General features: G+C 32.1%; 2 protein-coding genes across 3 annotated transcripts; both read left to right on the top strand.

The window, feature by feature from the left end:
* Nucleotides 1–64: 64 nt before the first annotated feature.
* LOC117241734 (Golgi apparatus protein 1) lies at nt 65–5066 on the top strand. Its single transcript, XM_033507774.1, has 13 exons — nt 65–586; nt 692–1672; nt 1766–1867; nt 1945–2229; nt 2321–2490; nt 2562–2679; nt 2767–2963; nt 3041–3260; nt 3334–3660; nt 3730–3909; nt 3993–4221; nt 4322–4428; nt 4499–5066. The coding sequence occupies exons 1-13, from the start codon at nt 263–265 to the stop codon at nt 4661–4663; spliced, it is 3405 nt and encodes a 1134-aa protein (XP_033363665.1). The 5' UTR covers nt 65–262; the 3' UTR covers nt 4664–5066.
* Nucleotides 5067–7487: 2421 nt separating this feature from the next.
* On the top strand, nt 7488–14410 carry LOC117241770 (carboxy-terminal domain RNA polymerase II polypeptide A small phosphatase 1-like). Of its 2 annotated transcripts, XR_004495112.1 has the most exons (5): nt 7488–7599; nt 7819–8252; nt 8338–8523; nt 8596–8902; nt 12350–14410. XR_004495112.1 is itself a non-coding variant. In XM_033507879.1 (4 exons), the coding sequence occupies exons 1-4, from the start codon at nt 7530–7532 to the stop codon at nt 8785–8787; spliced, it is 882 nt and encodes a 293-aa protein (XP_033363770.1). In that variant the 5' UTR covers nt 7488–7529; the 3' UTR covers nt 8788–10654. The 2 variants fall into 2 exon arrangements, 1 of the variants encoding a protein (XP_033363770.1); XM_033507879.1 differs by lacking the exon at nt 12350–14410 and having other exon boundaries at nt 8596–10654.
* Nucleotides 14411–14696: the final 286 nt, after the last annotated feature.

Raw genomic sequence — 14696 nt, 5'->3', positions numbered from 1 at the left:
AGTAAAATCTGCCGTTTAAGGTTATTTGAAAATTAAATAGAACTATAGATGACGAGTATTATATAGAGCAATCTGTCCGCGCAAAGTTCGGTATTATACACGAGTGTACTATTATTCGTGACGTTGACATTACATAGTCCATAATAACAGACGAAAAGAATAAGAAAAAAAAGGAACGGAAATCTCATAAATGTACTAAAACAGTATAATATGTTTCATGGAAAATAAGTTCTAATTGGAGAAGTGAACCTAATTCATAAGGATGGAACATAAGACGAATATAAGAAGCATTTTATTTGTGATTTTTTTACACTTGTCGGTGCTAAATTGTACTCACTTGACGAAAACTTATTTTAAAGATGAAATTACAAATAATGGTGACAATATACCAAAAATCAGTTGGTTATTTAGCAGTTCTGCTGACAGTTCCGTTAGAATTAAAAGAGCCAGCATAATCAAGTTAAACGAAGATAGTTTATTAAAATCTATGAATATTAAATGTCGACAAAATTTAAATCGCCTGTGCGGTGATATTACTAAAAATAACGACGAATTAATGCTGTTAGAATGTATTCAAAGTTTTAAGGTATAACTTTGAATTAACAAAACAGTTATTTTATAATATAGAGTACTTAATAATACAAGTAAAATAAAATTACTAATTTTAATTTGGTTTTTTTTCATTTTACAGCCAACTGAAGTATCTGGTATTGATGATGAATGCCGACAAGCAATCTGGGACTATATCTTAAATGTTACAGGTAATTCAAATATAGAACGTTTAGCTAGAAGAACCTGTGGCAAAGAGTTAGATTCATTGGATTGCACAGCTTTTGGTAATAAACATGGAGCGTATCTTTCATGTTTAATTGATCAAAGAGAAAAAGTCAAAAATCCTCAATGCATTACATATATCCAAAGGTTGGAATGGATTGCATTCAGTGATTTTAGGATTATAACACCATTTTCTTCAGATTGTGAAAATGATATTAAAAGATTCAAATGTGACAAGGTACAACCTTACAGAGACATATCCCAAGGACAAATATTAGCTTGTTTACAAGAACATGTTAATGAACTTCAACTTCAATGTAAAAGACATATACTTCATGTGTCTGAGATACAAGCAGAAAATATCAACTTAGACCGACAATTGTATTTAGCTTGCGAAGAAGACCATACTAGATTTTGTCCAAATATTAGACCAGGAAGTGGTCAAGTATATAAGTGTTTAATGCAACACAAAACGGATAGATCTATGACAACAATGTGCCAAGAACAGCTTGCAAGACGAGGGAAATTAATTGCATCTGATTATAGAGTTAGTAAAGGACTGGTTAAAGCTTGTAAAGATGACATTAAAAGTAATCATTGTAGAAGACCTGTGTTTGAAGATAAAAACATAAGACTTGCACAAATTCTTCTTTGTTTGGAATCTGCGGCAAAAAATGGTAGTAAAATTGATAATAACTGCCAAGCTGAAATGTTTGATCATAGAAAACTTTTAATGGAAGATTATAGATTATCCCCTGAGATAGTTGATGGTTGTGCTAATGATATTACAGCATTTTGTAATAGTTTAGAAGTTGGTGGTGCAACAATTCATTGCTTGATGGAGCATACAAGACCAAGAAAGAGGAAATCGCGAATATCTAGTAAATGTCAGAGAGCGGTAATCAAATGTTTTCATATATACATTTATTATATACATAAGAAATTATATAATAATAAATATTAACGAAATGTTTTTTAAACATATTAATAGTTAGAGGATCTAATTATGGAAGCTGATGCCGGAGAAGATTGGAGAATTGATCCTGTTTTAAAGGAACAGTGTGAATTAATTGCTAATGTAGTTTGCAAAAATGTAAGAAAAGAATTGAAACAAATCAATTGATATTTTATTAAATAATAAGTGAATACTCTAATTTGATTTACATATAGGTACAGGGAGGTGATGCCAGAATGATATCCTGTTTAATGGAACAGCTTGGTACAGACAAAATGACAGAAGCTTGTGAAACTGCTTTAGTTCAGATACAATATTTTGTAGCTAGAGATTTCAAACTAGATCCTCAATTGTATAGAGCATGTAAATATGATGCAACACATCTATGTCATGCAAGAAATGCATGGGCTAGTGATGGAAAACAAATGGATCCAGAAAGAGGACCTCTTGTTTTACCATGTTTATATAGACATGTGTATCATCCTCAAAAGAATATGACAGTAAGAATTCATGTAGTTTCATAAATAACTGTATATAATACCTTAAGTAACTCTGGAAGTTAAAAGCTATTCTTATATTGGCTCATTTTAGTTAAGAACAGAATGTGTTGAAGAAATTAGACGCGTTATGAGGCAAAGAGCAGTAAATGTTGATTTACAACCTGAAATTGAAGAAGTGTGTCTGGCTGAGTTAGCATCATTTTGTTATGACAAAACAGCAAAAGGAGAAGAAATATTATGTCTTCAAGATAATTTAGAACGGTAATAGTAGGTGTATTCGGTCATATGAAAATTTCTAAATTTATTTTACAATCCATTTGTTTTATTCGCAGTTTAAGCAAAAATTGCAAATTAGCGGTCGGCAATTTTACGGAAGAACAAGCAGAACGTGTTGAATTGAATCCAATAATTTCTACTGCATGTTTCCATATCATAGAGCGTCATTGTGAGGTGCAATATAATTTTTTCAAAAATTTAAGTTAAATATTAACACATAATTTTTACTTATGAAATTTATATGAAATATTTAAAAAACAGGAAGTATTAAAATATGGTAAAGATGAGGGTGATATGATGGAATGTTTAATAGAACACAAAAATGAGATAGAAGTGCGATCTGATTATAAATGTAAAGCAGCAGTGGAACACTTCCAATTGATATCATTAAAAAATTATCACTTTACCTATAAATTTAAAGAAGCTTGTAGACCATCTGTTAAAAGATGGTGTCCAAAGTGAGTAGATTTCTTAAATATTTTATATGAATTTTTATCAATACAAGAATGTTTATATTTTAAAATGTAATATTTAGATCTAAAACTAAGGCAGAAGTAATAGAATGTTTAAGTACAAAAGTGCAAGAAGATATAATAAAAGATACTCAACATCACATAACAAAAGAATGTAGACAACAGTTAAAAGCGCAGCTTTATCAACAAAGAGAAAACATTCAGTTTGATCCTATCTTACAGGCACAATGTACAAATGATATTAAACAGTATTGTTATGATCTTGAACCAGGAAATTCTCAGGTTGTGATATATACATATTTATCTTTATATCTATATTTTGATATCTATATTAATGCAAACATTATTACTTCAGATTCTCGAATGTTTAGCGGCACACAAGTCAAAATTAACAGATGCGTGTCATAAACAATTGTTTAAAGTGAGGAAACAAGAATTCCAAGACAGTTCAAGCGATTTCACTTTATTAAATAATTGCCGAGCGATGGTAAGGCAATTCTGCCATGATATAAGTCGTTCACAAGCGTTAGATTGTTTAAAAAAATATAAAGATGAACCAACATTTGATGATAAATGCAAAAGTATTGTTATTCGAAGAATGATTGAACAAAACACAGATTACAGATTTAATACTGCATTACAAATTGCATGTTCTTATGATATTAATAAGCATTGTAAAGAGGTATGTTTGAACATATTTTACTTACATCTTTTTTTCTACCTTATTATATGTATGACATTCCCTCATTAGGTTTTATTAAATGAACCTACCGATAAAGAACTTGAAGGAAAAGTTATAAGGTGTTTAAAAATTAAATTCCGAGAGTCAAAACTTTTAATAAAATGTGAACACCAAATGACTAACATACTTAGAGAAGCAGCTTTAAATTACCATTTAAATCCATTATTAGCCACAATGTGTGCACATGAGGTATTATCATTAGAATATTTTCAAAAAAAGGATAAATAATTTGAAATAAATATATTGACCAATATAATAACTATTTGGAACAGATTGAAACAGTTTGTAAAGCAGATGACAATGATCCAGGAGCTGTAGAAGAATGTTTGAAAATGGAATTTAATGCTGGAAATAGAGATATGAAAGAAGAATGTCGCCTTGAAATTGCTGACTTAATAGAACAAACAAGAGCAGATATTAATGTAGATCCATTATTACAGAAAGCATGTGCCGTCGATGTCAATAAATACTGTAGTGATATTCCTCAAGGCGCAGGGAGGCGTACGTTAAACAAATAAACAATACATTTTATATATAAATTAGTTCATTTATTAGAAGTATAAATCTGTCAAAATTTTATTATTTCTTCTTCTTTTCTTAGATATCATGTGTTTACAAAATGTATTAGAAGACAGTAACAAGTCTCTACAACCTGATTGCTACAAGATGTTAACTACAAGGATCGAAATGTTCAGAAATGCAGCTAAGGTAGCGAATCCTATATTTCTTATAATACATATTATATATTAGTAATATATGTATATTTATTTATTTTCAGTTAATTGGACCAAATTCAATCCAGGAATTGTACTCAACGGTAAATCAATCTCCCGCAAGACGATATTTCATGATTATTGCGTTAACAATGATTGGCTTAATTTTCATCACCGGCTTATTTTGTGGGAGAGTAACAAGACGAACAATGTTAATGAAAAATAAGTGATAAATTATAGTGAGAAAAATCCGTCCTCGAAGATTTTCTATCGCTGTAATTAAAAAGAAAGAACAAAATCAATTCCAAGTAAACATCGAAACAAAGAAGAAGAACAGAGTGATTGTACTGGTGACCTTCCTGCAAGATATCAAACTGTGCAAAATTAAGATAGAAGTTGCATTTTTTAATATTTTTATTTATCTCCTTTTTTAATACACATATAAATTTATAAAAGAGAGCGAAAGGGAGAGAGAGAGAATATATATATATTCATATACATATTATGTACACGAATCTACAATTTGTCATTCAGTAGTATTATCATAAATATAAAAAACTGTAAGATTGAATGAATGTAATGTATGATAAATTGAAAATGATTTGCATTTAAGGTAGATTTTAATAAAAAAAATATATTAATAGAGAATATATATATATATACAATAAATTGAAATGAGGAATGAAATTTTATGTCAATATTCTATACATTTGTGATATATAACAAAAATTCGTATAAAAATAAAATGGTCACATTTTATTTAAAGCAAAACATATTATCTGGGCACAAATTACCTTGGTCTTCCATTTTAGAACGTTAGAATGCATATAGAATAAAAATTATCGGGAATTATTTACAATGAATGAACTTGGACAATTATGTAATGTGCACATAATATGAAACGTATAAGAATATTACATATTTCCTGACAAAAAAAGTTATGCTCAATTTATAGTAATTAAAGCTATTTAATCTTATCATTGAATACATATATTGCTACTGTGTATCATAAGTTAAGGTATAAGACCAAATATTGTGTTACACGAAATATATTACGAGGTGAAATTTCAAGGTAAAGATGCTGAACTGTAGTCATGCCGTTGTTAGTTATAAAAAATAAATTTTCTTTCTACCCATATTTATATTGTAAAAAAATATAACCCAAGTATCATATACGTAATTCAGTCATAACGTCTAAATATAATGAAACTCAAGGTAAATGAAGCGAATTTCTCATTTAACAAAATTTAATTTCTAGTAGGCTATAGTTCCGCTGAAAATCTATCTATCTGATATGAATCATTACTAACAAAGTTAGTTGATGGCCACAAAAGGAATACAGCGAAACCGTGCACCTTGCTTTGCTTTTATGGCAGTAATTTTTGAGTTCAAACGGTGCGCAACGGTCGTACATATAATTCGATTGAAGGTCGCGAGGAGGCGCGACAATCGCGTGAAGTACAAGATCCAGCAAAACATTAACATCAAAAACCTCTGTAGCGCAGGTCCGCAACGTTGTTTCCGTTGAACGGACGAAATTGTAGCTACAGTGAGTGTTTGTTGTGTGAGAAATCTACATTGTTTAATGTTGTGTGTGTCAAGTGTATAACATGATTGTTACGAACTATTAATGAATCCCTATTGTTACCAACTCAAATAATAAACAAATACATGAACTAATTATATCAAACAATAGTATCGAAAACCATCGTGGAAAGATTGATATATGTGACGTGCGTCGAAGGACATCATCATCGAATAGAAAAACACATTGAAGGAGTAGAACGCATACGACAAATGTCGAATCGTAATGAACTGCGCAACGACATAGGTGTGGCGCGTAAAAGAGAGAGCGTACATACACGTATAAGTAGGCATACGTGCAATACGAGCTCCCTTGGAATGAATGTAACCAAGAATTGGATTAACTTTCCCCAGTTACATTTACGTTTAAGAAACCGATCGATTCTTTCAATGCGGTATCAGCTATAATAATCTGATCCTACTAAGTTAATCGTCTCTGCTCTATATCGCCGAGTTACATTGGTATTTAAGATCAAGATAAATCCTGTACTGATCTCGGTGAAGTAAATATCACTGTTGGTATTGAAAACACACCGTGTGGGTGCGTGTGCGTGAGCGTACTCGTGCCCGTGCCCGTGCCTGCGCCTATGCGTCTCCGTTCGCCAAGTTGTGGTGATCTTCGTAGAGGTGGCGGCGGCGGTGGTGGAGACAGTGAAGGCGGCGGCGGCGGCGGCGGCGGCGGCGTATGGATCGACGCAGGTGGCGCCGGCAGCAGTGGTGCGCTTATCAGGAAGCTGACATCTTCGCGGAGGTGGCGTGGCGGCGGCTGCTGCTGGTGGCGGGTCATGATCAACCGCTCGAGAGGGTACCGTCCGTGACCGATGGCCAGAGCGATGCCGAGGTGCGGGTGCGCAGGTTACGGTATATCGCCTCTCATCCTGAGATCGTTCCGGCGGTGGAAAAGGTGTTAGGGGAGAGGTTATGAGCATAGCATATGGCGAGGCCGCGCCAACGGAAATTCTCAATGATCAGCAACGCAGGGACTCTCAACAAATGTTTAAATGGACGCATCGTCCATTTATCACCCGCGTCGCGGGATACTGTTGAAATAATTTAATGGGCCGGAAAGCGTAGGTGTTTTCAGCTGTGGAATATGCAGGGCTTGCCGCCTTACATTTTTTTTTTTTTACGTTTTTCTTCCAGATGCTGGATGGAATCTGCACCTGTTACGGGACTGCACCTCGCTCCTCACCCTTTACCTCGGCCCAACTTCACCCTCACCCTCTAATTCCTTCCAATGCTATTCCGTTTGGTACTTCATCTCTGACGTTCCTTTTCCTTCGCCTTGCTTTTGCTCCGTCTTCGCCTTTTGCTTTATTCTTGCCTCGCCCCTTCAGCCACAAAATCGTGCTCATCCTTCTTCCCTTTTTCTTTCACCTGTTTCGGCGGGGACCCTATTGTATCGTCGTACCATACCTTGCCGCCGTTTTAGACCACTTAATCCTTCGATTCGTACTTTCAATACATGTTTTGGACGAAGCCAAACAATGTTTAAATTAAGATAAAATAAAAATGTTCCCCTCCCATTTCTTAAAACTGTCAAAATATATGCTTATAGAAATATTCTACTATCCTAAAAATGGTAATTTCTAGTAATTCATCCCTTTGTACATTAAGCAGAAAATAACGTTCCATTAATTATAAGAGCAAATTTTACGTTTTATCTTCCATATATTTTTGTATAAATATATCTCTATTTTGGCACAAATTTTAACAATTTTGATCACTTTTTAATGTATATATCATATACATATTTACGTATGTGTATTTACAAGATGATATTTATTTTTTCCAAATGTAGCTCAGTTACCACAAGAGAATGAAGTGAACAGCACCGGTTCAGCCAGTGGCAAAAAGCCAAGAGGGCGTGGGCTTCTGCGATCTCTACTTTGTTGCCTCGGTAGAGGACGTGGAAGTAGTTCTAAAAGTTCAAAGACAAGCTCGTTACAAGGCGATGGACATGGTTCTCCATCCCTAAGGACTGGATCCCCAAGGTTCCTTCTCCCACCTGTCAGACATCAGGATATGCACAAGAAGTGCATGGTGATTGATTTGGATGAAACACTAGTGCATAGTTCCTTCAAACCAATCAACAATGCCGATTTTGTTGTTCCTGTAGAGATTGATGGGACAGTGCATCAAGTGTATGTTTTAAAGAGGCCTTATGTGGATGAATTCTTACAGAGAATGGGTGAACTGTACGAGTGTGTATTGTTCACAGCAAGTTTGGCTAAGGTATATTATGCAAACAGTTGTTTATTATTACCATGGGCTTCATATTTAGATTTGTTTGAACATTCGATATTTCTGATATTTACAGTATGCTGATCCAGTAGCAGATCTGCTTGACAGATGGGGAGTGTTTAGAGCAAGACTGTTTAGAGAATCTTGTGTTTATCACAGAGGAAATTATGTTAAAGATTTAAATAAACTAGGGCGGGATTTACAGCAAATTATTATTGTTGATAATAGCCCCGCCAGTTACATTTTCCATCCAGATAATGCAGTAAGTTTTACCAATGAAAAATATACAAAAAAGAAGAAAATAGTTGAAGAAATAAAATAAATTCATTTTTAGGTACCAGTGGCATCATGGTTTGATGATATGACAGATTCAGAACTATTAGATCTAATTCCATTTTTCGAGAAGCTCAGTAATGTGGAAAATATTTATACAGTCTTGTGCAATAGTAATCATCCTTATAATCAAGTACCTCCAGCTGTACAAAATAGTCCAAGCCCAGGGTCAGGTTCACTTGGTGCTTCCTAGCCCTACCTAAATTCTGGCCAAGTAGCCAGTATTATCATCGCTCAATGCACTCTGAGGAGAACTTTGATTGGAATATTCCACATTGCTTGCTTGTTATGTAGCAATGGACAACCAGGTATGACCCACTAAGTGTTGGGTGTATAATGTAAGCATACCTATCAAAGAGTCATCCAAAAGGAGGTGAAAATTCTAAACCCTCCTGTATTCATTTTGACACAACATGAATCACAACTGCTTTATCATTGGCTTCAGTTCTTTTTTCTAAGAAATAATAATATGATATAACTGCTCACAGTATATCAGGTACAATGAACTGATTGTATTTATCTAATTATTAAGGTATTTGATGAAAGATTAAAAAGTAGCTCAATTGGTCATAAACAAATAACTCTTCCAATCACATTGACATGGAATAGATTTCGAATACAACTTATTGGTTGCATAATGAATTAATGCGAGTTTCCGTGTTTGATGTACTTGAGAAAAGGAGCAAATGATAATGATAACAATGAATGTAAAAAGTGAATATGCATTTGAAATCGAATAAGTACATGTACGTGATTTAAATTCATGCAGAGTATATACAAAATTATTTGCACGAGAGAATAAATCAAAGTGTAGTATTAAGTAACACTGAGAGAAAAAAATAGATTACTTAAGAGTCTTTTGATGGGCCGTTATAATTTTTCCCTCTGTATATTCCGATTATTTACCGTAGTTTTGCATTGCTTTTAACCATGTTATGTGTGAAACTTCAATAAGTATTTCTTATATAATCATAAATATTGTGCAAAGAAATAATTAATTTTTATACAAATTTTATGAGGCTGATAATTCCAAATAGTTACGAAAAATGAAATTAAATCATGAAATTTTCTTACCTTTATAATTAGAATTTGTTAGAATTCATTGAAAATTTGTGTGTTTGATTTTGCTTGATCAAACATATATTTTATAAATGAGGTTGAGATATAAATCGGAAATTTGGGGAAATGATGCAAATATAAAAAAAATTATGTTTTAATAATTGGGTTGAATGAAAAGTACAGAGAAAGAAAGAATATATATTGTTTTTATTATTTTCATGCTATTTTAATTTCATTCCAAAGAATAATTAAAAAAAACAATGCAATGGGAATTGTATAAGATAAAAAATCAATATATATTTGAAACATTAGGTCAATGCATATCATTCTTTCCCTCCAGGCAGTTATGTGAATAATGGAACATTATGTTAATCATTACAATATCATTAACAAATTAAAATCATTTAGATGTAGTCCATAAAGGATGAATAAGTAAACAAATGTATATTTACACATGTAAATATATTTACTAACAGATAGTCGTCAATTTTGTACGCTTAATTCGTGCGTAAGAAATGTATAGCTAGCGTTATACTTTCATATCCAATCAAACTGTCGTTACTTATACTTTTTTATTTTATTCGTATCGTTGCTAATATATTTGTCAGTATGAATGATGCAGTAAATCAAATTTTATTGTACTGCCGTCATTAACTTAATTTCAAATATCAGACTACTAAGGATACTATACGTCGGTCGCATTATTGAATTTTTGGGAAAAAATTTTTACAGAGGAGAACAGGCAGTCAACTAGATACAGTTTTATAATGCCTGTTAAATAATTTTCTAATCATACATGTTACTCACGTCTTAACGTTCATCCTATTCAATATCGATGTATTTTCATCATCTATTTTACATAACATAACACAAAAATCTGAAAATTAACTTACTGTCTTTCTTCTGAAATTTTAATGTTTTTAAAATTTAAAAATAAAGAAGATACGACATTAATAAATAGAAACCAAATTTTTAATCCATCTTTTATTAAAACGAATTAATTGTAAAGAAATTTTATAAATTTTAGAATAAATCGTTGTTATTTTTAAATAATCATTCAATAAAGTTTAACAATATTATATATAGTTTGGAGGTAGTTTTTTTTATTTTAGTCTATATATTATTATTATCTGATATTACGTCGCTATTTATCATTGAAAAAAGTAAGCCATCAGTGTTGTAGGTTTTTATTTCATTAAAAAAGGGCTAGGGTATACAGAGATAAGAATATTATACAACAAGTTATACATATTGCATAATATTAAATGGCTTCCAACTATATATTTTATCAGTTTTTTGTTTTATATGGCAGTGTTTTAAACGGATCAGTATCATTCACAACTAGATCTTACTTTTAACCCAACTGGTATAACAGTGCATAGTGTACTAAAAATCCGAATAAGCAAGAACTAAGAAATCGATTTTCATAGCTATAATATTTTTATGTAAAAATCATATTAATACTATTTAATCCAAAATACGCGAACTTACTTCTCAGCATTGTATATAAATGTTGAATGTTTATATCTAAACCTTAACTTGTTAGCCGTATTTTTATGTTCATTATTACTCGTATTTAAGAAGTAACAGCATGCTATGGAACATTTGTACTTATTGTTAGTAAACGTACCTCGCCTTCTTCTGATTTAACTGTTTTCAAAATATAGAATTATGCAATAACCATATATCTTTACTTCAATCTTGATTTATATGTGTATGCTTTTCACAAACTCGACGAATTCATTAAAAGAAAAAGAAATCGAAAGTTATACAAAACGTTCGTTAGCTCTTAAAATTTCTCGAAAACGCAATCGACTTGAGAGATTACATAAGTAACGATATTTACCGTACACTTTTACAAAAGTATGTCAATAAGTGTGATTGTTTCCACTCGTACAGTGCCCATCGAAATGACTCTACTAATTATAGTGCACCTTTTCGGGAAGTGCATACAAAAAACACGGAGAATATGCCACCCACACAAGGAAATTTTATATGTATATTCCAAATTGAACACAATGTCTTTTATAATGTTCTCGTGTACTGTCTGAAAGCAGTCATAAATTTAAGATACGATATATAAGCGATTACAATGCGACATATACAGTCATGTGGCAAAATCCTAAGAAACAGAAAATATTTCTAAATTCTACGGTCTTCTCTTTTTTTTTTTTTTTACCATTATTATTTATTATTATTTCGTTCTCTTTTAATCTCAGAAATCTTTCATCTCTAATGATTGTTATCATAATCAAATTCAAGTACAGAAACTGTCATCGTAATGTAAAGCTTCATCGGTTTGATGGAAGATCGGGAGGATGTGTGAAGAAGCAAAGTTAATGTTGCATCCGACGAAGACCACGTTCCTTATCGGATCTAACATTAAACACACGAAATATCATACATCAAACATCCTTAAGCATCCATCATGTCGTGCTTCCGTGATTAATTAATATTAACAATCTAGTATATTGCTTTTATGGAATGTAAACCCGTTGGATGCTCTAGACGAGTATCCATAGTATTTCATAATATAATAAGTGCGTATCTTTTGTCGTGTTTCGTTTTTCCAAGCATTTTGTTTTGTTTTCTTTTTTAATTATTATTATTATGACTATTATTATTATTATTATTATTATTATTATTATTATTATTATTATTATTATTATTATTATGGAGTTGTAACATGATTGTAGAGACGCTATAAAATAACATTGAGGATGATGGCTTTCGTCTGCTACCAGTTGAGCGACAGAGAGAGAGAAAGAGGGAGAGAAAGAATACAGTACATTTAGATTTATTATAAAAGCAAAAAAAAAAAATGCGCCGAGAAAACTGTTAGCGCGAGAAAGGTGTAGCGAAAACGATCGTGATACGTAATTATATATATATATATAAATATTTAGGTAGACCAATTAATTTTTAATGCGCGATACTTTCGTACAGCGACGCAACGGTGTCTTCGAATTCGTAGCTCTTCGCCGCTGTAATCTGACATATATACATATATACATATACTTACATATATATATATATATATATATGTACAACGCATACATACATGAAAGTACAAGAGCTGTTACTCTTATTCACAAACAGGGAGCGTACAAGTGATATATTTTTGATTAAATTCAATTGTACAATATCATTCGCTTGTATGATTACGTTTACGATACCGTTAAATACTGAGCTATATCTTGAATTTGTTAAGAGCCCACTATTATACGTACCAGTGATTTTATTAAAATTAATTATAAATTTATCTATACCTGTATATGTGTAATGTTCGTTGCTATGAAGCGTAGATTTACTTAGCGATCTATGATAGAAACGATGGAATTTTAAAAGAAAATGTGAGGGGAAAGGATAAGTAGAACGAATTCTGTGTCGTTACTTTTATTGGCGCGTTTGTCATTGCATTAATTTCGAATGATTATTGTTATCGGCTAGATTCGCTCCGAAATAAAGCGACTATTTGGTAACGATATATCGTGTTGCAATACAGCAATAACGAACCGCTAACATTTTTCTCAGTGCCGAAAAAACATCGTTACTTCGCAGCAGCTTTGCTGTAGTACGAAAGAAGCAAATATAATAAGAGGATTTAATTTTGAAAGAGAGGAAAAAGAGAACGCGTGTGTGCATGTGTGTGTATGAGCGCGCGCGCGCGCGCACGTGCGTCTGTGTGTGTGTAACATGGAGAGTATAATTTAAAAAAGAAATTTTTTAAATGAAATAAAAATAATGGAAAGAGAAATAACAGAAATGGTAAAAACCGTTCGCCGGGCGACGGGCGCAAAGTCGAAACTGAAATTTTTTATATGTAATCAGTTTAAATGAATGTGAATGGCGAAGAGGCGAAATAAAGGAAAAAGCTCGAGACTCCAGTCGTGTTGCCCTGTTACATCCTGAACGATTGCTAAATTATTGTATCATTATTATACATACATTGTACAAAAAAGTGAAACAATTCGTCACAAATGGAATGAAATTACATACTATACTAGGGTTCATAATATCTCGTCGGTAAAATGTGTGAACGTGTCCGCGTGAGATAAAAAAAAATGAAAAAAAGATACTAAAAACAGAATGAGAGATGCGAGTATGCATGTGTAAAAAAAAAAACAAACGTAATTAACGATATTGCCTTGATTTGTAAATAAAATTTAATTACTTCCACTAATGAAATCTTCTCTGCGGATACCGAGCGGGCCGCGATCAGTCTACGCGGGCTCACCATCTTCGATTTCGTATGTTTTTTACTAAAAAGCCGCAATTGATTTTTTAACAGCGAGTATATTTTGTACAGTAACGGAACATCAAATATATATATAAATACACACACACACACATATATATATACATTATATATATGTATTTTTTAAAAAACGTGGAGGTGAGCCCTGTGCATCGTACCAGAAGAATCAGCTAGATTATGTAAATCTCCCATCCCTCCGACATGTCCAGTTTGCTCTGTGATTCTGTGTTTAATAAAAAAAAGCAAAGAAAAATATATATATATTATGTATATGTATATATGTATATGTACATATACGCGTTTGATAAACGAGTTCAAGTAGTTTTTGCATGATCCCCGTATGAAAGTGTCCCCCATTTACTGATTGTTGTACATTATATACGTACTTTAGAACAATTTTTACATTCACATATTCATTTGTAATAGTAAACGTTATTAGATTCTTGGAAGGAAAATTGTATTATGGTTTTCAGTCTTATAAAGAGGTATGGTAAATTTTCATCGTTGGTTTTAATTGTGTCGTTAATATGATGGCAGAATTAGGTCCACAAAAAGATTATACTATTTAGCAAATTTATCATAACACAAGGTAGAGCGACATTTAATAATTTTTAGTGTATATTATGATATTTCGTAGTTTAATATTATAAAAAGAATTTCATTACATGAAATTAGATTGTACGAAAGAGTGTTAGAACAGGACTGTGTTCGAAATACTATTCTTTACGTTTGCGTATGTATCATATGCACCTCTATATTGGTTTAAATGACACCACAGTATTTAG

Source organism: Bombus vosnesenskii, unplaced genomic scaffold, assembly GCF_011952255.1.
Source record: "Bombus vosnesenskii isolate JDL3184/JDL3185 unplaced genomic scaffold, Bvos_JDL3184-5_v1.1 scf7180000016261, whole genome shotgun sequence".
NCBI lineage: Eukaryota > Metazoa > Arthropoda > Insecta > Hymenoptera > Apidae > Bombus > Bombus vosnesenskii.
This window is presented reverse-complemented; position numbering and strand designations above follow the sequence as displayed.

Bases quoted from the DNA above. Each gene is read 5' to 3' on its own strand.
- LOC117241734 (XM_033507774.1), top strand. From the start codon at position 263: ATGGAACATAAGACGAATATAAGAAGCATTTTATTTGTGATTTTTTTA. The intron at 587-691 runs GTATAACTTTGA...TTCATTTTACAG, and splicing joins AATGTATTCAAAGTTTTAAG to CCAACTGAAGTATCTGGTAT. The intron at 2,230-2,320 runs GTAAGAATTCAT...GGCTCATTTTAG, and splicing joins ATCCTCAAAAGAATATGACA to TTAAGAACAGAATGTGTTGA.
- LOC117241770 (XM_033507879.1), top strand. From the start codon at position 7,530: ATGTTCCCCTCCCATTTCTTAAAACTGTCAAAATATATGCTTATAGAA. The intron at 8,253-8,337 runs GTATATTATGCA...TGATATTTACAG, and splicing joins TCACAGCAAGTTTGGCTAAG to TATGCTGATCCAGTAGCAGA. The intron at 8,524-8,595 runs GTAAGTTTTACC...ATTCATTTTTAG, and splicing joins TTTTCCATCCAGATAATGCA to GTACCAGTGGCATCATGGTT.